This window comes from Arvicola amphibius, chromosome 6 (genome assembly GCF_903992535.2).
Source record: "Arvicola amphibius chromosome 6, mArvAmp1.2, whole genome shotgun sequence".
NCBI classification, from domain to species: domain Eukaryota; kingdom Metazoa; phylum Chordata; class Mammalia; order Rodentia; family Cricetidae; genus Arvicola; species Arvicola amphibius.
The window spans coordinates 9,623,038-9,644,988 of NC_052052.2; the positions used below are offsets into that span (position 1 = coordinate 9,623,038).

At 41.3% G+C, this 21,951-nt stretch overlaps 1 protein-coding gene across 7 annotated transcripts in view; it reads left to right on the top strand.

Moving 5' to 3' along the window:
* Positions 1–21,951, top strand: part of Prdm2 (PR/SET domain 2) — a 103,136-nt gene that overhangs the window by 25,933 nt on the left and 55,252 nt on the right. For all 7 annotated transcript variants that reach the window (XM_038332552.1, XM_038332553.1, XM_038332562.1 and 4 more), the window contains 2 exons: positions 10,075–10,189; positions 11,914–12,017. In XM_038332552.1, coding sequence (XP_038188480.1) covers positions 10,075–10,189; positions 11,914–12,017 — 219 coding nt within the window. The remainder of the gene's footprint in view (positions 1–10,074; positions 10,190–11,913; positions 12,018–21,951) is intronic.

The following is a 21,951-nucleotide window of genomic DNA, read 5'->3' on the forward strand; positions in this document are numbered from 1 at the left end:
CCAGCCCTAGAGAGGATTGTAAAATGGGAGGAAACAGCTCTCAGATGGTTTCATTCTGAGATTCTTGGAGGCAGGATCGCCATTTCTGGACTGAGGTCGAGGTAAGAGCCAGTGGCTGGCTGCTTTGCTTTCGGATCTTCAGGTTGAACCCCAGTTTCTCCGAGTTTTTCTTCATCGTGCTTCAGATGAGTTTGTTTTAAGAAGATTGGTGCCATCAGAGACTCTAGTACAGGGTGACATTGGCATGAGAGAGTCTGATATGGAAGGCATTTGTGTTTTATTGCAAGTGCCATCTGATTTACTCTAGAGCCAAGGGCAGGTGGCAGGGATGTGCTAACAACCCTGTTCATTACAGAGACCTGCACCATATTGGGGCACGGGCTATTTAAGGGACCTGCCAGCTTTTGGGAAGTGGCTACTTTTTTTTGTACTGTACATTTAATTTGATTGCTGTTTTTTTTTTCAAGATGGCATATAAGAATATTCTGTCTGTGAACTGTTACTACAATCAGTTGTTCCCTAGTTAAATGCAATTAAGTGCTGCTTTAGTGCCTTGAAGCTTCCTTGTTTCTTTTTCTCCATTGATTGTCCTAGTATTAGCTTAGAGCACCCCCTCCTCCAGCCCCCTTTTAAGGAGACTGAGTTTAGCTATGTAGATTGGTCTGGCCTCAAAGCTCAGTCTTGTTTTTAAGTGTAAACAGGCAAGAATCATCTGGGCGTTGGGTGCCCTAAGACACATCCTTGGGTATGTTTTGCTTATGGCAATGACTGTGGTGATAATTATTACCCATTGCAACAGTGATGTGCAGCTTTGTGTGAAGGATTCTTCTTTCAAATTTTAATTTATTTTTATTTTATATGTATGAGTGTTTGCCTGATGACCATGGAAACCAGAAGAGGGTGCCAGCTCATCTAAAGTGGCATTGTTGGTCCTCTGCAAGAGCAGCAGGTACTTTCAACCACTGAGCCTCCCCATCTCCAGAATATTCTTTTTTATGGGTTTTGTTTGTTTCGTTTTTATTTTTGTTTTTTTGAGACGGTGTTTCTTTGTGTAGTCCCTGGCTCTCCTGGAACCCACTCTGTAGACCGTTTGAAACTCACAGAGATCCACTTGCCTCTGCCTCCTGAGTGTTAAGATTAAAGGTGTGCACTACAACCACTTGGCTCCAAAGTATTCTTAATGTTAAACCCTGCTGAGTAAAATCCCCTGTAACCCACTCTTCTCCTTCAGTGTCTAGATCAGATTCTTTAAGTGTTTTGGTGGGTTAAAATTGCTACAGTAATTTGTGCTTACTCTCTGGGTAAAGTATGTAAGTGGGATTACTTATTTGTATACATTCTGTGACAGGCTAATAAAATTTGCTTATTCATATGTATGTGTGGTGTTGTGTGTGAGTATGTATATATAAGATACAAACTTTTTGTTTTTTTGAGACAAAAAGTCTCTCTACATAGCCCTTGTCCTGGAATTCACTGTATAGATGAGGACAGCCTCAAACTCACAGAGATCCCCCTGCCTCTGCCTCTCAAGTGCTGGAATAAAGGTGTATACCACCATGCCCAATCCTTATTCTTTTATTTTTAAAAGTCAGAGCCATTAGTTCATATTGTTCATGTAAAATGGTGGACGGAGCCGTCTGCAGTGGCTACCATTTCAGCAGTTACTTTACTGCTGGCAGCTGGCAGAGGGTGGAGAGCGGGGCTGGTTCTGAGGCCACGTGGAACCATAGCAAGGAGGTATGAGGTCGCTTCCTTGGGCCTCGTAAAAGACTAGAGGGGATTTTGCCTGAGGAATGGAAGAGTTTTGAGTAGAGGAATGTTTGAATTGGGTTAATAAATAAATCTTAATTAATGTATTTTATATTCTATTATATTGGTATTCCTGTCCTTTAAGTATGATATCTTAACAGATAGTTTTGGTTTAATGATGATTTAAAGATTAATATGTATTTAGGATTATAAATTATGAAATCAGTTAGATTTTTATGTCTTTGCCTGTATATTGACTTTTCTATCTGTAAATATGCATTATTTAAAAACTTTATCTTAGTTTCATACATTTAAAAATACTTACTCTATTTATGTATGTGTGCATGTGTCTATATGAAGGTGCCCAGGGAGGCATTGCATTCTGTGGAGCTACAGGTCTCCCAGCGGGGATGCTGGGATCCAGACTCTAGTCCTTGAGTCTGAGCAGCAAGCATTCTTGACTGCTGGCTCTCCAACCCCTGGTCACTGTGTTCTTGCAAGGAGATGTTAATAAGCATACTTGGATTTCCTCTTTCAGGTTTTCTTTACTATAGACATGGTGTTTATTCCATTTGTTCAGTTTTTAAAGTCTGATACTATTTTGTGCTTTAAAATATTTTCCTATCATCTTCATCCTTTTTAAAATTTAGGGCTGCTGAAGTTTGTCCTCTGTATTACTGTTTTCTGCAGTGTTAGTTGAGCCCTTTGATGTTTGCCGTAGGTTTTTCCATTGCAGTTGTGTGCTGTTAGTGCTCTCCTGTTTTCTCAGTATCTCATTAACGTTTTACCTCAAGTATTTATCTCTGAGCTTAAATTTTAAATTGTTTGATGCTAAATGAGACTCCTGGGCCATTTTTTTTCTCTAGATTTTCTCCCCAGGTGTGACTTGTGTATAGCATAGTGTATCCATTTGACAGGCATCTGCACTCATGGAGTTATGGCCATTTCCTGGCTCCAGGACATTCTGTTTCTCCAGGCTTCTCTTGCCGACTAGTCCTTCACGCTAGCAGCTCCTGATCAGCTCTGTGTTTCCACGGAGTGGTTAGTCCTGTTCTCGAGTGTCACAGACATGTAGTCAAACAGAACGTGTTCTGTGTTTATGTTCTGATGGTTTTGCAATCTGTCCAGGTGGTTGCCTGCATTGCAGCTTCATTTCCTTTGCAGTTTTTTTTTTTTTTTTTTTTTGAGACCATCTGAGTATTTAGCCAAGTCTGCACATAGGTCTGAGTCTACCAGGTGGTTAGCTATGTGGTGGCTTCTTGCTTTCGTTTTCATTATCTTCTTCCCTCTTTGTTCTAATACTAAAATTAGTCACTTAGCATATGAGACAAGTGTTAATAATTATAAATACAAATTTAATCTTCAGCCTTAAAAAGACTTCCGTAAGGAAGACCTAAATAAATGTATAGTTTCAGAAATTTATATTCTAATGATGGCACTTAAATCTCATTTTAAATCCTGTGTTCTGCTAGATAGCAGTTTTTATAAAACATGGGTTTTATAAATGAAATGAATGAAACTATTAGATTATCTGAAAACCAGAAAAAAAAAAACCCAACAACTTGGATTGTGTTTTTAAGTAATTGGAAAATTTTGCTTTTTTGTGTTATCTGGACGTGGATGACGTGGTAGACAAGGGTAGTACAGTTTCACTGCACCTCATCGTCGTGGTCTTTAGTCATTACCCATGCTCAGCTCTGAGCGCCACTCGCTCTGTCACCTGCCTGACTTCTTGGCTTTAGCTTGCTACCTGATGGGTGAGGATGGGCCTGTGGTTACAGTCAGTGGTAAGAAGATTAGTGTAAGGCTGCTGCCTGGGAAGTGGGAACACTGGGTAAATGATTACTGCTACTTCAGCCAGCAGCCACACTGCTTCTGCCTTCTAGTGCCTCTGTTGTTGTTAGTCTAAATCTTCATTTATCATTACTTGGTATGAGTGTGTAATGTGTGCTTGCTTGGGGGGCACATATGTTCCAGGCCGCCAGAGGACTTTGGGGAGTCTGTTCTTTCTTTCCACTGTGGTTTCTGGGATTTGAACTCAGGTCATCATGCTTGCATGGCAAGTGCTTTTCCCTGCGGAGTTGTCTTGCTGGCCCTCTAATATCTCCTAATCCCTCTCATTGCCAACTTGAGCTCAGACCTTTGCTTGTTCCATTACAGCAACCTCATGGGCTGTAATTCTGGCAGCTTTTCCACCGACCTTGTGTCCTGTGAGTACACGACATAAACTGATAGGAGCTCAGAAGGAGTGCTCAGAGCGGGCTGTTTCTCTTCACGAATAAGCTGGGCTTCAGGGGACTCTGCTTGTTGGGAAGAATGGAGGCAGGAGGAGTAGCAGTGTGAAGGCCTGCCTTAAGACAGACCCCCCCCCCCCGATTCAGAGGGGGAAGAACACAGGCTATGCCTGCTGTTTGTCAGGGGCCAGGGCAAGATGGGACCTCCCCCGACCCCCAGAATTATGAGATTTTTGTTTATTTGTTTCTTTTTTGCCTTTAAAGCATTCAGTAGACCAGATAAACCCCATCTGACAGTCCATCTGTAGCCTGTTTGCTAGCCTTGATGGAAATAGTTTAAAAAGTGGCAATTTAAACCTTGGCTCCAGGGGGGCAGGACCTTAAATTTGTATGAGTGTGTGTGTGTGTGTGTGTGTGTGTGTGTGTGTGTGTGTGTGTGTAATGTAGGGAGGGAGTGGATATGTAATTAGTGATCAAACCTAAGACCCTACCCATGCTATACATGAGCTTTACCAGTGAACCACATCCCCAACTCGGTTTATGACTCTTGCTGTTGTTAATATTGCTGGAGATACCTGCATGTCTCACATAAGCCTGTGGGCAGCAGACAGATCAGACCTGCCCTACTTCATTGACCCACTGAACATTTGCTGTGCATGTGTGGGCCAAGTGGAGATGACTTTACCATTTCAGGCTTCAGGGCAGCAGAGGCTGTGCCATGGATAAGATCCTCCGATACCGTGGACTTCAAAGCCACAGTCATCCTGTTTGTAGCCCACATTCCTTACTGGAATTCCTTGCCGCTCTGCTGACATAAGCTCAGGGATCCCTCTGCCTCTGCTGTGACTTCTGACACAAGCATCCACTTCTCCCTTAACGTCTGCTTCACTCGGGGATAATGGCATCTTGAGTTCTCTGCTTCCCAGGAAGCCTCTTCTGCACTCTCCCAGGGATCCATGTACTCTTCATCTATCCCTTTGTGTCTCAGACCTTGTCTTCTTACTCAGGGTTTCTATTGTTGTGAAGAGACACCTTGACCATGGTAACTCTTATAAAGGAAAGCATTTAATTGAACTGGTAGCTTATAGTTCAGAGGTTCAATCCATTATCATCATGGTGGGACATGGCAGTATACAGGCAGACATGGTGCTGGAGAAGAATCTTGTAGGCAATAGGAAGAGGACTGTGATACTGAGTGAAGTTTAAACAAAAGAGACCTCAGAGCCTGCTCCCACAGTGACACACTTCATTTAACAAGGCCACACCTACTTCAACAAGGCCATGCTTCTCAATAGTGCCACTCCCTGTGAGTTTATGGGGGCTAAGTGCATTCAGACTATCACAGATCTCTTGGGCGTTGAAGCTAGACCTTTGCTTATTTGTTCATAGCCCTTACTTCTTTGTGTTTCCTCTTCTGGGCCAGACACCAGGAACCTGCTCTTGATTAATACACCAGCCAGTAAGGACTTGCTAAATGCCAGCCGCGGGAAGTCCTACAGGGGAGGAAAGTGAAGCCAGGCTTGAAGAAGCCTGGTGATCCTGGTGAAGTGCACAGGCCAATAGTACAAATGCAAATTGGGACCTTTAGGTACTAGTCCTGCTGTGGTGTGTGGTTCTCCCCTGGGCTTGACAGTGGAGGGGGAAACTGTTCTGTTGCTTTCTTGTCCCTCCTGGGTCTGACTGCAACACTGACGGCAGAGCACTGTGCTTAGGACTGTGGAACACTGCACCGCATCCCAGATTGTTCTAGTTTGGTCTCTCAGAGGTTGGCAACAGCACCTTGGAATGCTGCATCATCCCATGTCTTCTTCCTCAGCTTCTCCAGGGGTAGCATGCACATAGCTCTAGTGGAATATCAAAACTTTGATTGGTTTGGTATAATGTTAGAATACAGGGTCTAGTCACAGATCAGAAAAGCTTGAGGAATTAAGCATCCCCACATTTGTTAGAATGATGATCTCATCACAGTTACAGCCTACAGAAAATCTCACTCTCCACACCTTAGGGTAAAAATGACAGATGATTTTTTGGTGTCATTATAATAGTAGGTCTGACTTTGTGAACCCCAGAAAGGGACCATCTGGGTTTTATCTGACTGCAATATCATACTGTGTAGTGTGGAAGTGATTCTTCATGACTGCCCTATGGCCCACCCTAGCCTGACTGTCTGGCTTGGATCACTTAGTTCTGCCACACACTGGCTGTGACTGTGGGCAATTTTCACTTTCTTCTGTAAAATATGGGTCATAAAAGTTTCTTTCTTTTTTTCTTCAGGTTGTAGCACAGTGAGTGAGTGAGACATTTTGTGCTTGGGTTGTCCTGGAGTAGTGTTTGTTGAGTTCACTTTGACTGTGGTTGTTACAGTGACAAAATGAAGGGACATTCATACAGCACCGAGCACACATTTGCTCAGAGGGAACAGTGAATCTTAGCCTCTCTCAGGTCCCCATCCGTCTAGCACGAGAAAGACATCTAGGGTCAAGGGACAGATGGCAGGAGAAAGCATATGGTTCTTCACAGTTCCCACTAAGGTCAGACATGTACCATCACATCTTTAAGGTTTCTTGGTTAGGCAGTGGTAACAGAGGTTCCCTGATGGGTGGTGAGCTTCATGAGACAGAGGTCTTGATTGGTGCTATTAATCATTGTTTCCTTGCCATCCAACACAGTGCCAGCATGAAATTGGCCCTCTTTGATTTGAGGTAGTAGAAAGTTGAGGGCATCAGACAACAGAAATCAATGAATTAGTTAAGACTCAGTAACTCACTAACTTACTTTACAAAGTTTAGGTTGAAAATATGTGAAAGGCAAACTTGCCTCTGAATTGAACAAGTATAGGCTTTTCTTTCCTGTGTTCTTTAAATAATAAGGTTTAACATCTATTTACGTAGTGCTTATCTTATACTGGGTGGGTTTAAAGTATATGAGAGGCTGTGTGGAGGTCACACACACACAGCCTGTGCTATTTATATGAGGAACTTGAGCATTTGGGGATTTTGTTACTAGAGGAGTATGGGTGTGAGTGGGATCAGCCCCTAAGAGTATCTATCGCAAATTGAAGATATTCCCACATACATGGAGAAATGTATCCTGAGAGATGACTCTGCTGGTTCAGTTCTGTCCCTCCGAAGAGAGGTGGGGCGGTGCTGGGAGAGAAGCAGCTCCGTAGTTCACAGTTGCTCTTGGGGAGGGTCTGGGCTTGGGTTCCAGCACCCACATGGCAACTCATAAATTTTTGTAACTCTAGTTCTAAAGGATCTGGCATGAGGTACATGTGCATACATGCAGGCAAACATACACATACATAAATATTTTTTTAAAGATGTTACATTAGTTATCCTACAAAGAGTCAGACACTTATTCAACAGACACAAACAAGCACCCCCTGTGTCTACAGTCAACACAAAGCCAGTGCCGTGAAGCACAGTCCACACGACAGACAAGTAGTAGGGAAAATTGCCTGAGGACTTTAAAGGAAAAAGCAAGGCAAGTGGGGTGGTGGAGCCCGCCTTCTACATCCTAAGCTATTTCTTGAGAATCTAAGAATGTGCTGAGCAATTTGCAGCCATGAAGGTTTTCCAGCAGTTAGGCAGATGGAAGGGGGAAGCCATGATTGACAGGCTCTGGAGTGTTTTGCTGTGAATTTAGTTGAATCTTACTTTCATTGAAGAAAACTACAGTGGACAGCAAAGAGAGCTTCTCCTTGAAAATGAGCCCACATTACGAATCGTAGGTCCTCTGGTCGTGGCAGCTCATCCTTGTAATCCCAGTACTTCCGGGGCTGAGGCAGGAAGATCTTAAGTTTGAGTCCAGCCAGTTTGAGTTTTGCTGTTTAGCAAAACCAAAACCAAAACCAAACCAAAACATTCGACATACCCCAGGTAACAGGTTGACCCAAAACAGGCTTAACCTCTGGCAGCTCTGCTGAGACCTTCATATTCACAGGTACTTCAGGAGTTTTAGTACACATCTCCATTGAAGTGACACATTTCCTATGGAAGACCATCCCTGCCTTGGGCAATACCTCCTGTGGCTGTTCCCATGAGTCTGGAAATTGTGGGGCAGAGGATCGTAGATGGTTCCCATGAGTATTAATGGAAACCCACAGTGACTATGAATTTGGGTTTCAAAGTTAGACCAGGGTTCAGAGTCAACTGTGAGCAACTTAGGCCACTTTCCTAAGCCTCAGTTTCCTTGGTGTGTGTGTGTGTGTGTGTGTGTGTGTGTGTGTGTGTGAGAGAGAGAGAGAGAGAGAGAGAGAGAACACATATATATATATACATATATATATATATATATATATATATATGTGCTGTATGTGTGTGAATGGATTATGGATTACCTCTTGGGGAGGATAGGTGGACCACAGCTAGAAAGAGAAGAAGAACTCTCATTGGTTATTCTAAGTGGCCAGCTGCACCCACTCATGATTCTGGCTGGTATTTATTGATGTTATTTAGTTTATTGGAGCCTTAGAAAAAAATCAAATTATAGGATCCTATCAGGTCAGTATTTTTCTCCCTTCGGCAGAAAGCTTATTAATTTTTCCAAATGCCCAGCTTGTAGATTAAAACATTTTTAAATGGAAATACCATATGTAGAAGTGAAAAAATGTCTGCTAAGTTTATTCATATTTTTAGCTCATTAGAGGTACAGGAGGCTGTTTTCTGGGGCAGTTTGAAACTTCCATTTTTAGAAAGTGTGTTGAGTGATTTGTTGAAAAGGATCTAAGTCAGAGCAGAACAAATTATTTGTGCTTCTGAAGCAAGCACACTGGTAGTTTGGCCTTGTCCCAGAGGTGACCCATCTGTGGATACCCTCTTGGGCTTTCTGGCTCCAAGCAGGCCAGAGAGTAGTCTATGAGGACTGAAATCGATTTTTGTTAAAACAGCCCATTCTTTTTAGACTGAAACTCCAGGAGTTTTGAGTTTGGATGACTTTTTTTTTTTCTTCCTTTGGATAGGGGAGCTTGGTACCTAACATTTTGTTGTTTTTGAGAAAGGGTGTCTCTGTTACATTATTTTGTAGTTCTGGCTATTCTGGAACTCTGTATGTAGACCAGGCTGGCTTTGAACTCACAGAGACATTCTTGTTTCTGCTTTCCAGTGCTGGGATTAAAGGCATGCACTACCATGCTACAGGTCTTGTGGTGGTGGCCCTTTAACCCCAGCACTTGGAATGAGAGATGGTGGATCTCTGAGTTTAGAGCCAGCTTGGTCTACATACTGAGTTCTGGGACAGCCTGGGCTACCCTGAGAGACCCTGTCTCAAAAAACAAGCAAACAAACAAGCAAACAAAGAAGAATTACAGATGCTTCTTTGCTGTGGGAAATTAATCTTTTTAGTTTTCTATGATTATTTGATTGAATTGCAAGTTATTCTAAAAGTTATATCCTTGTTCTTCTCATTGACACTAGTCCCTTATTCTTTACATAAATATCTAATACTAATCTTATTTCTTATGATTTTGATGAATTCCAGTCTAAATTTTGAGAGGTAATTGTATAACATTCTTTATTTCCTGTCAACTCTGAGATGTTATGCCTTTGGTGTCTAGTGACTTAGGACATCAGCCATTGCTTCTTCTTGGAAAGCCCCAGCTTCACTTGACAGTAAAACGGTCACTCTCTGTGGAATGTCCAAACTGCTCAAGTTGCTGGAGGGATTCAGGAGGGGGCAGCATCTAATTGGTCAAGTGGCCTTCATACAGTGTGCCAAAATTATTCTTTTAAGGTTGTGGTGTGCTGCACCATTTAGAAACGGGGTGAGCTGTACTTTGCTGCCTGATTCTGTCCGAAGTTAAAGAGCAGTGCATCGCTAAGGACTTAGATATTTTGAAACTGGATATAGGTGGCTGGAGCAAGATAGATTCCGGTTTACAGGTTGCTGGAGTTTCGTTATGAGACTCAGTGAGTGGCAGAGTAGCTCCAGAGCGGCTTAACGGCCTGTTCCAGTCTGCTTTGTACCCAGTTTTAGTTAGTATTCATCATTTGCTTACTGGATGAGAAACTAAAAAGCAATGCAGAACAAAACAAAAAGCACTGCTGGTTTTTTTTCTCCCTTTTCCTATGATTCTTCTTCTGACTTACAGAATACGGAGTCTGTGGCCGCCACTGAGACTCTGGCTGAGGTACCTGAACACGTGCTGCGAGGACTTCCAGAGGAAGTGAGGCTTTTACCATCTGCTGTTGACAAGACCCGAATCGGTGAGTATGCTCATCATAGGAGTCAGGCAGCAAAGAGCAGGCTGCTTCCTTTGGGAGCAGGGATCGTGTTAGATAAACATGCCAATAAAGGAAAGGTTGACCCTTACTTAAATTCTGTGATGTATAGTACTTTCCACATCAGATTCCAGGATGGACTTGGGTTATAAAAGGGAAACTAGCAGGGTTGTGGTGCTGCAAACCTTTAGTCCAGCACTCAGGGCGTAGAGGCTGGCGGATCTCTGTGAGTTCCAGGCTGGCCTGGTCTACAGAGTGAGTTTCTGGACATCCAGGGCTATGCAGAGAAGCCCTGTTTAAAAAAAACCAGGGAAAAAAAAGGAAACTAGCTCCCCCCAACACACACTGAACCTACATATTCTGTCCTTGGTTGTGTGCCCCAGTGTGCCCTCCTCTGCATGCCCATGAACCTTGTTCCACATATTGGGCTTCCTCTGATTTGCTGTGCCTTTAAGTGTGATTATGTTATCAGATTTATTCCCCTTTTAGTTGACTTCATATATGTATATGTGTATGCATATATATATATACATACACACACACATATCCCTGTTGCTTTACCCATATATTTATACTTAGTAACCCTCTAGAGATAACTGAATAAACAACATAAACTGGCTAGAGTTTCTTGTTGAATACACAAGCTTGTATGTATTTGATTTTTGTTTTGTGATTTACATAGATAGTTTTAGAGAGAAGGCTAAGAGTAGGTTGTTAAAATCTTGTAAGAATGTACTCTTGAGTAGATCACGCTTCCACCCTCCTGTTTGTCTTCTAGATGCTCTTCTGATGCTCAGTCAGTGTGTAACCTGGCAAGCACGTTCTCTAATTCTCATTGGAAGTTTGCTTAGTGAGCACTGGGGATTTATTTTGTCTTGTTTGAACACAGTGATTATCTCACAGCTCAGGCAGCTGGTCGCTAGTGTTCACAGGTGCAGCTCCAAACTGACTTGGTGGGAGTGGAGAGTATACGTCCTAGTCACACACCGCAGGGCTAGCCTCCACCTCTCGTTCTATAAATGAAGGACCCTGTCCAGAATGTGTGCTTCTCTTGATTCCCGGTCTCCAGTCATTCCATTGACTATGTCTTTATCCTGTCTGTGTGCTTTATGATAGGTGACTAAGTGATGGAAATAATCCCAAGGGACGCCATGGGTGAGCATGTATGTTGACTGAACTCTGAAAGCAAGCTATCCCATGAGCTATGTTTCATGAAACTAATGAGAGGAAAGGATTTTCCATTCTAACTAGGCAGATCAACTTTGAAAGTATTTATTAATAAAAACCAAGTCCTAACCATTATAAGAACAGCTTGTCTTTAGTAGGGTCAGTTTGAAGCCCATAGGCAGACTATGAAGAATTTAAGATTTTGTAGTTTTACTCCATTTCTTTATTCTTATGTTAGGTTTCAAGTTTTGTAATTGTACTATATATGGTCTATTTTACATACAAAAGTTAATATGAACTTTTAAAAATGATAAAACAATGCAGATTCTTTACAGACTAGTTAGAGAAAACTGAGGCGCTACAGAAGAAAACCCAGAATCCCCTGGAGGACTCTATTTGGTTTGACTGAACTTACTCATAGTTATCTTGCTGTTAGGGGCATCCTTGCTTTTTAATTGTTTTGTAAAGTTGAATGACATTAATGCTTCCAATATTTAAAATAACCACATTATATTATAAAAATATTGGTTTTGTTTTTCTAGGTGTCTGGGCCACTAAACCAATTTTAAAAGGGAAAAAGTTTGGGCCATTTGTTGGTGATAAGAAGAAACGATCTCAAGTTAGGAATAATGTGTACATGTGGGAGGTAAGAGACTTTCAAACATTTTAAAGAGGCTGCTACCTGTTCTCATATAATTTGACATCTCAAACATATGTTTTAGTATGTTCTTTAAAAATCTTTAAAAATGACAATATTAATTTTTCTGGGTGACTTATTTGCCTATGTGTGTGTAGTTTGAAGCTGCTTGGATGTTCTTGATTGTAAATATCACATTTACTTTTTGTATTCCTTGTCCAGGGCATTTTGCCTTGTACCCTAAGACCTTGACTTCCTGTGTGGTGGCCTGTCATTTTACAAATGACATGGATATAACCACAAAATACACTTCATAGGCTGCCAAGAACATATTAGATTCCTTTTTGTATGTAAGAGAGTAGTTTCTATGTCCCTGAAATACTGTAAACATGTAGCATGTGACACATTTACATTTAATTTTAAATTTTTTAATGATATATTTATTTTATGTGCATTGGTGTTTTTGCCGCAAGTTTAAGGGTGTTGGATACCGTGAAAATGGAGCTACAGACGGCTGTGAGCTGCCCTGTGAGTGCTGGGAATTGAACCCAGGTCGTCTGGAAGAGCAGCTGGTGCTCTTAACTACTGAATTGTCTTTATAGCCCTGAACTTTTAATTTTGTAAAAGGTTTTCATTCTACTTCATATTTTTTCAACAGCCCTGGAGGACAAAGCAGAGCAGTGGCTGCCTTTTAATAGAAGCTTCCAGAAAAAGAGGAGGTGCCCTTGCTCTGCAGGCCCAGGCCTGAATGGGACAGATGTAGTCCGAGCCATGTCTCTGGGGAACAGTGGGACAGTTACACATGTTCTTCCAGATTGCCTGGGCCAGGTCCTGCTTCTACATCAGCTTCCTGACTTCCTTAACCTATGGGCTGTGAAGTTTTCTGTTTAAAAAACCAGTCACTAAAAACACTTCATTAAGATGCTTGTGACTACATGTATTGATCGTGTTCTGGGGTTTGAATGGGAATCTCAGGTCAGTGCCCTGGGGAAGCCCCTTAGGGCTTTACAAGATTCATTTTGGAAAGAGAAGGAATCACATCTGTTTTATTCTTGTTGACAGTCAAATGTGTGGCCACATACTTCCCTACTCCCCCCCCCCCCAAGCTCAGGGCATGGGGGGGCTCTTAAGGCTCTAAAGGTTATAGCTTGATCTGACAGTTTAATCATTTTGTGTTTGTGTCTTTGTGAGTCTTTTGTCTGTGATAGTGTCTGACAGTGAACCCTGGGGACTTTAGAAAACAAGGATTTACCAAAAGAATCTGACTGGAGGTGAAATAAATTTGTAATTGTAGAAAAACTGTCTGGTCACAAAAAGTCTTCATATTAAGGATAGTACTTGTGTCATTAAAAAATGTGTTGTCTGTATAATATTGCTCTCAAATAAATCACAGTTTTAATTTTAAAAGGTTCCAAAGGAAGCTAACAGGAGTGCTCGACTTTGCTAGTGTTAATCATAGTGGGGAATAGCAGGGAGTCACATGCTTACTCGACGTCCTGTGTATACAGTAGAATAAATGCCATTGCTGCTTAAGTGAAGTCATGGCACCTTCTCTCCACTGTAACAGTTGGACGTGGCTGTATGAACCATCACTCATGTCTTATGGGAGTTACCGTCTGCACTGAAATTCACACCTAGTGTGGCTTGAGAGTTACTTGCAACCACGAGATTGTAGGGACTCCCTTCCTCTAGACACACATCATCTTAGTGCTAATAATTTAAGGTTCTTTACATGCACATGCTTTAGTGTGTAACTCATTATGGAAGTACCACTTCTTTTTAGTCAAGTTCGAGTTCATCTTGTTCTTGTGAAGATTGACTTTTCTTTGCAAGAAAGAAAAGTCAGGATCTTATTTACTTATTCTCACATCTGAAAAGGTTTTTCATTTAAAAAATGTTAAAATAGGATATAGATGACAGGTATATACCCATGCATATGGCAAGGCATCAGGAATATTACTTACAATGGGCATATTTCTCATAAGTTGAAAATCAAGGTAAACTATTTTCTATTAATTGCTTCTAACCCTGGTCTTATCCTCACATTTGCATCAGAAAATCTCCTAATGTCACAGAAAGAGTTTATCATCAGAGCTCCAATTTGGTGTTTTTTCTTCCATCAAAGCCCCTTAAGACCTTTTTAGAACATCTAAGCAGTAGAATCTTACACCAACTAGCTAATCTAAGACGAAGTGTTAATTGCCTTTCTTGAGCCCTTGACTGTCTGACTTTGTAAATCCTCAAGCTTCACTGAAAGCATTCACATCCTTTAAATGCTCAGGGTGAGTGCACAGAGCAGGTTCCTACAGAAAAGCCAGCATGCTTTGATCTGCCCCTAGCAGAACCCTGGGGACCTGACATGCTGGATTGCCTGCAACACTTCTCTTGACCACCTGGTGTGTTGTGCAATATCAGAATTTTGAAACCATTCCTGATTATAAAAAACTGTCCTTCCCTTTAAAGGCAGAACCTTGCTTTGTAGTCGAGGTTGACTTTGAACTAGGATCCTTTTACCTCTACCTCCCATGTGCTAGGATTGCAAGCATGGGCTACTATATTCCTAGCTGATAAAAAGTCTTTCAAGTTTAGGCTCATATTGCTGCTAATAAACAGTGTTTTTGGAATTATCTGAGTAAAAATTATTATAATAATCCTTTAAAAATAGATTATTTTATTTTACTTGTATTGTTTTGAAATAGAGCCTTGCTTGTAGATTAGTCAAAAGCTCAAATTCCTCCTGTATTAACCTCCTGAGTGCTGTTAATACAGGTACGAACTAACTATTAATTATATAACTTTAAGTTTTTAGAAGAGTGTTAGATTCAGAGAAAATTGATTGGAAGGTGGAGATTGTTTCTGTCTTGTTTTGTGCTGCTCTGATAAAATACCATAGCCAGGGTAGAGTCCCAAAGCTTATTGTGAAAGCCAAGAAGTCCAAGATCAAAGAACTATACATACTTGGTGAGGGACTTCTTAATCTATCATAGCATCACTGAAAGCATTACAGATCAAGACAGAGCCAGAGATGGAAGTTGTGGCCTCAAACTCTTTTAGAACTTGTGTTTCTCCATTCAGCCAGCCAGAGCTGCCACAATCTGGACATCCCTTTAAGTCTGTGTCTGTACACGGTATGTGCATTTGGGAGCCATTCCTACTCTGTATAACCCTACCTCTGCATAACTGCAGATTTTCCAACCATCAGCCTTCCCCCTAGAGTGAGACATTGGTTATTTTTACTAAACCTGCACCCAAGGGCTGTTATCATGCAAAGTTCATAGCTCGTGTTAACTTTTTCTTGGTATGTATTCTGAGTATTTAAAAAATGTTTTCTTCTGAAACGGTCTATATAGCCTGGCTGCCCTGAAACTTGCTAGGTAGACCAGGTTGGATTTGAACATATAGAGATATTCCTGCTACTGCTCCTTCATTGTAGGGATTAAAGACATGTGCCACCCAACCCAGCATATAAGTTTTAAAATTTAAACAAGGCCAACAAGATGCCTCATTATGTGAAGGTGCTGCCACCAAGCCTGATGACATGAGTTCCATCACTGAACCCACATGGTGGAAGGAGAAAACTGACTTCCCCAGGTGTTCTCTGCCTTCACACACACACACACACACACACACACACACACACAAATAAATGTAATTAAAACAACACCAACACAAAACTATATGTTTACTACAAACTATAATAGTATGGACAGTACAGAAAAAAACTCATCAAAAATTAAAATTTACTTAAACTCCCAGTACCCAGACATCTCTATGAGCATTCATTTAATTCTACATTTAAAATATGCTAAATTAAAGGACTTATTTTGGTCACACCCTTGTGTGGTGCAGTCTCTTTTTTCTCTGCCTAAGGCCTCTGCCATCCTTGTTTCTCACCCTAGTTCCTGTCCTTGCACCGTGTATTATAGGAATGTAATATGCTTGCTTCCTACCAACGTCCCAAGGATGTGTCTGTCAAGTACTTGGCCTATGCCATTTCTTCTGTGGCTGCTTATAATTCTGTTTGTATACCATCCACAATTATCTTGTTTTGGATATTTAGATAACTTTAATCTTTTGCTGAGTATGTACAGTCCTTCAAAGCGTAAACTCACTATGCATGCAATATGCTGACTTGTCCGATGTTTTTCTGAAGATATATTCCTAAAAGTGTAATTATTAAATCAAAGGTTATGTAAATTTCTATACATTTTTGGTCAGTTTTGCCCTAAAGCCCTTATTTGTATTGTAGTGATTTGTATAGTCAGCAAGAGTATATTTTTTTCTAGGGCTTTGAAACCCAGTATTTTTTTTAATCACTTTAAGAATATCTATTCTCTCTGGGTGGTGGTGGCGCACGCCTTTAATCCAAGCACTCGGAGGCAGAGTCAGGTGGATCTCTGTGAATTCAAGGCCAGCCTGGGTTATAAGAGCTATTTCCAGGACAGGCTCCAAAGCTACGGAGAAACCCTCCGAAAAACCAAAAATAACAACAACAAAAACCAAAACAAAAACAATAACAAAAACCCCCAAACTGTTCTTTTAAGTAAACAATCACTACTTCTGTTTGTGTTTTGCTCTTCTTGAGTCTAGGGCTGGAGAGATGGCTCAGAGGTTAAGAGCACTGACTGTTCTTCCAGAGGTCCTGGGTTTAATTCCCAGCAACCACATGATGGCTCACAAACCATCTGTAATGAGACCTGGTGCCCTCTTCTGGCCTGCAGGCAGAATATAGGCAGCAGACCACTACATAAATAATAAATCTTAAAAAAAGTTTTAAAAAAAATTATACAAAATTTTTGAGTCTAGAAGACAGGGAAGAAGTAGAAGAGCTTATCAGTTGTAATAGATACAGAAATGCTCTCTGCATAGCTCCAAGATTTTACTATACTTTTTTAAAAAGAAGGAAGCCCTCTTTTTATGAGTTCCCTGCATTGCGAATAAAATACATGTTGGTGTGTGAGCGGGACAGTGCTTGTTGTGTCCTTGTAATTGGATGTCACTTGAAGTGATGGCTCCTGATTCCAGTGTCCTTTCTTGTACTTGGCTGTCAGTTGCAAGCTGCCAGCAGATTCTGCAGAGTCTGTTTTCAGCAAGTCCTAGTCATGCTCATTGCTGTTCTCTAGCTATAGAATTCTGTCAGGGGAACTGTAGGAAAGGTTGTCTTTAGATCCCAGCCTACAGCCTGTGTTTTAAAGCTCCAAGACTAAGAAGCACCTTTACAGTTTCAAACTTTGTGGCACATGAAGATACTATGAATTTGAAGTTTCAATTCATGAGGAAAGTTTTATTTTATTTATGCACAGTCACATTCATTTGACGAGTCGAACAGTGGCAACAGGCTGTATGACCTGTAAGGTCAAAAATACTTAAAAAATGTATGGGTATTTTGCTTACATATGTGTCTGTGCACCACATTTGTACAGTGCCTGTGGAGGCCAGAGGAGGGTGTCAGATCTTCTGGAACAGGAGTTACAGACGTTGTGAGCCATTATGTGGTTGCTAGGAATCGAACCTAGGTCTTCTGGAAGAGCAGTTGGTGCTCTTTAACTATAGAGCCATCTTTCCTGCCCTCCCAAATACTTTCTTCACATTACTCTTTATAGAAAGTTTGCTGTTCTTGGCTGTGTGGAGAAGAAGCCAGAGGAGTGAATATGGAGCTGTGTAATGTTTCGGGTTCCCCGAGACGGTGATAGCCGTTTGCAGAACTTGCTACTCCACCTATAGAGATGGTTTTTGTAGTAACAGCAGAGCCAATCATGAATCATGCTGTTTCAGGAGTTTCAAGATAAATGAGGGTGCTGAAGTACAGAGGATTAAGTAATCTTTTCAAACAGGTTAACTATTACTTAGATTAGCAGCTTGGTATGGTGTAGCCCCACCCCCGTTGGAAGTTCATTTAATGTCTCTCTGTCAAGCCTTTCCTGCGTGTTGATCTTGGCTTATACACACGCTTTATAAACTCGTGGCCTTGTCTCACAGAGGTTGTTGGTCTGGAGTACAAGTACAAGTAAGTAGATGATAGGTCTGGATACCAAGGGGCTTGCTTGAGGCCCTCAAGCTGTTTAACCTGGAGTCAGAACCAAACTAAGCATTTGCGTTTTTGTCAGTACTCTTCCTCTAGCAAAGGCCACAGACAGAGTATTTCGTGGTATGGAGCCTTGTGTGTCATCACTATGAATGGATGATAAAGACAGGTTATCTGAAGTATAGAAAGGTTTGGTTTTGGCTCACAGTTCTTTGTGTGACCATCCAAATAAGTGGTCATGCAGCTTGGGCCGTTGGTGACAGTGGCATATCCTGGCAGGAGTACACATAAGAGCCCAAGTTTTCTTTCTCAGACTGAAGCAGAAACAGAGGGCTAGGCAGGGCCCCACACACAGTCCCTTCTGAGGTTATGGTACCCGTGGCCTAAGGACCTTCCACCAGACCCCACATCTCAAATGTCCATTATTTCTCAGTAGCACCCCATAGAGGAGGTACAGCCAGACCACCCACCCTCTTGCAAGCCTCCCCAGAAAGTGTGGAACTGCATACTGGGAAAGATTGCTGCCACTTCTTGTGGTTTATGGAATTCTTACACATCCATAGTCATGGGTAGAAATTCTGATTTAAGAACAAGAATAAACTATTTTGCCTACCCACTAGAATTTGATTAGGGACTTGCTGGGAACCTGTTTATATTTTGTAGAGCATCTGTTATTGGATGATTTCCCACAAACATTTATACAGTTGTATAGCTGAGACCTATTCCCAGTAATTTCAAAACAGGGTCAGTCATGTAAGCATGCTCAGACGGGATGGACAGCGGCTGGGCTTTGAGGACCTGAGAAGCCAAGCTGTTGCTACATTTCTGTTTTAGACTTGCCAGTACAGACAGCCTGTATGCTAGGAATTGTCCTCTAACGAATGGGCCTTTTCTGTTAAGATGTGCCACCACCTGTTAGACTTTGTTTCTCTATTGTTCAATGTTTAGAACATTTTAGAAGCCCTTGAGCTTCTAAAGTAATATGAGGCATGGAGCAGATGATAGTGATGATCTATTTTGTCTGTACCTCCCAGAAAGTTTCTTCTGCAGGGTAGCAGTCTGCTTATCCTTAATGAAACCTGCAGGCAGCCAGCTCTGTCACTGAAGTGCCACTGGGGGCTGAAGATGTCACAAAGATATGATATTTTTGTGGGTAGTATTAGTAAAATCCTTTAAGATTTGCAAAGATACATTTATTACCTTTTCATACAAATTGAGGTTACCTTTCTCTTTTTTGTCTTCATGGCTTTATTTTCAGGTTTAATGATATTTATAAAATGAGTTGCTAGAGATTATTCTCACTCAGTAAGACGATTTGAACCTAAACAGTGAAGAAAAACATTTGATCTTGTAAAGGATAAAATCATTTCTAAAAACTGTAGCTTGTATAAGTGTAGAACAGTTTAGAACAGTGGTTCCCCACCTTCCTAATGCTGCTTCCCTTTAATACAGTTCCTTGTGTGTGGTGTATGAATGTCCCAACCATAAAATTATTTCATTGCTACTTCATAACTGTAATTTTGCTATTGTTATGAATCACAATGTAAATATCTGTGTTTTCTGATGGTCTTAGGTGATCCCTGTGAAAAGGTCATTTGACCCCCAAAGGGGTCTTGACCCACAGGTTGAGAATCGCTGGTGTAGATCTTCATGCTATGGTTCAGCAATGAATCCTCAGGGAAGATACAGAGGCATGGAAAGGAGCCTCTGACAGTGTAGGCTGACTGGGGCTCCTGATGTGAGCACCTGGCCTCCTAGAGAGGGTCTGTCTCTGTTGTGAAGTGTTAGCAATGCTTGGCACCTACGCTGTAGGACGTCCGAACAATAGCCCAGGGGCGTGGTTTTGTCACTGCAGGCTGTAATGTTAGAGAGCTGGTTTAATCAAGTGTAGTACTCAACTTGATATTAGAGTTGACCCAGCATGAGACTTTGTCATTGTCTTGTCTCAGTTTTAGCCTGTGATGTCTGTGGCAATTTGCTATTGTTATTATTATTATATTATTATTATTATTGTTATTATTATTATAGTGTTATTATGAGTTAGGATGTAGGTAAATAGTTTGATGTGGGAGTGTCATCTGTCTATCTGTTATTTCATTGGTTAATTAATAAAGAAAACTGCTTGGCCTGATAGGGCAAAATTTAGATAGGTGGAATAGACCGAACAGAATGCAGTTGCCATGCCTCCTCTCTCCGAGACAGACGCGGGTTAAGATCTCTCCTGGTAAGCCATCCCTGGTGGTGCTACACAGATTACTAAATAGGAGTTAAAGCAAGATGTGAGAATTAGCCAATAAGAGGCTGAAACTAATTGGCCAGGCAGTGTTTAAATGAATACAATTTGTGTGTTGTTATTTCGGGTGTAAAGCTAGTCGTGCGGGAGCTGGGCGGGCACGCAGCCTGCTGCTCCTACTACAGTAGTTGAGAATTTAAGTGATGTTATGTTTCATAAAGTGAATGAAAGTTTTGTCCTACACTTTCATCATTAACTGGCATGCTTACAGAGTAATAAATAATTAAGGAAGAGATGATGTAGTTTGTTCTTTGCAAATGGCATAGAGATGCGACTTTGAGTGTGTCGTGTTCAAAGGGGCATGTGCACTGCATTTGAATTTTGACTATTTTAGAAGTTTTTTTTAAATGACTGAATTATATAGAATGGAAATTAAGTTACAGGACATTTATGCTGTGCTTGAAGAAGAGTTAGCACCCTGTCTATTCAATGAGAAACAGGAATGGCTTCCACAACCCTAACCTGGAGGAGTCAGGAGTAGGAAGAAAGCTGTGTGCTTTTGTGTAGTGCTGCTGGAGGTGACAGCAGGAGCAGCCTCCTGGATAAGCACTTTACCATGAGTTACACCCTAGCCATCAGAAGAAGGATTATAAAGAGGGGTTTGAGGTAAAACTCTCCTTCCCTGCTCCCTGTCTGCTTATCGGTTTCATTTGGATGTAAGGAAGAAATGAGATGATCAAGTTTGAGTCCTGGTAGTACTTTTAGTGGCTTGGCTATTCTACTAAAATTGCCCATCTACTGTTTCTTCATATATATAAAAAAGGGACTTAATAACATTTCATAGGGACTGGAGAGATGGTTCAGTGGTTGAGAATACATATTGCTGTTGCAGAAGTCTTAGATTCTGTTCCATTAACTCCAGCTCCAGGGGACCTGACACTTTCTAGCGTCTTTGGGCACAAGCACTTATGTGCACAGCTTACACCTTCCCTATAAATACAAACACATACACATCTATAAAAATTTAAATGTCAAAGGCATAATATTTATAGATTATTTTGTAGACCTTTACAAAGATGGAACAAAAATAATTTGTAAAACAGCCAGCTTACCCAGAGTTGGCACACGATGCTCTCTTCAGTCCTCTTTTCAAGGTTGAGGATGGAAGTCAGTTTGTTCAAGCTGTTCTTATGAGGGTGTACTCCAGTTCCCTTGCTTGGTAGAGGAGGCTGCTTTATGGATTGCCTCAGGATAAAGCTTTTGATTCTGTGTGCTATTCCTCTTTGGAATCAGGTGAGCCTATTTCATAGTCGTTATGGAGATGTGGAAATAGACTTCTTCAGTGTCTCTTGTTGGGTTTGAGCTAGGGAAGGAGGGTTGCCTTCCTTGTGACTGATGGAGGCAGTGATCATAGTCGGTTGTCCCTGCCCTTCCACTACCATTGTCTGATGTTAAGTTGCACTTCTGTATCTTAGCAATTAGTAGTTAAGCAAAAATTAGAGATATTTCTGTCAAACGCTGAATTTAAAGTGATTAGAAATGGATGTTTGATGAGCAAACATGGGAATTGTATCAAATCATTTTCTCATCTTAGTTCCCCACTAACAAATTAAAGCTCAGGGATAAGAACACTGCACACCTTTTCAATGTTATTTAAGACAGGGTCTATGTAGCCTGTCTTATAA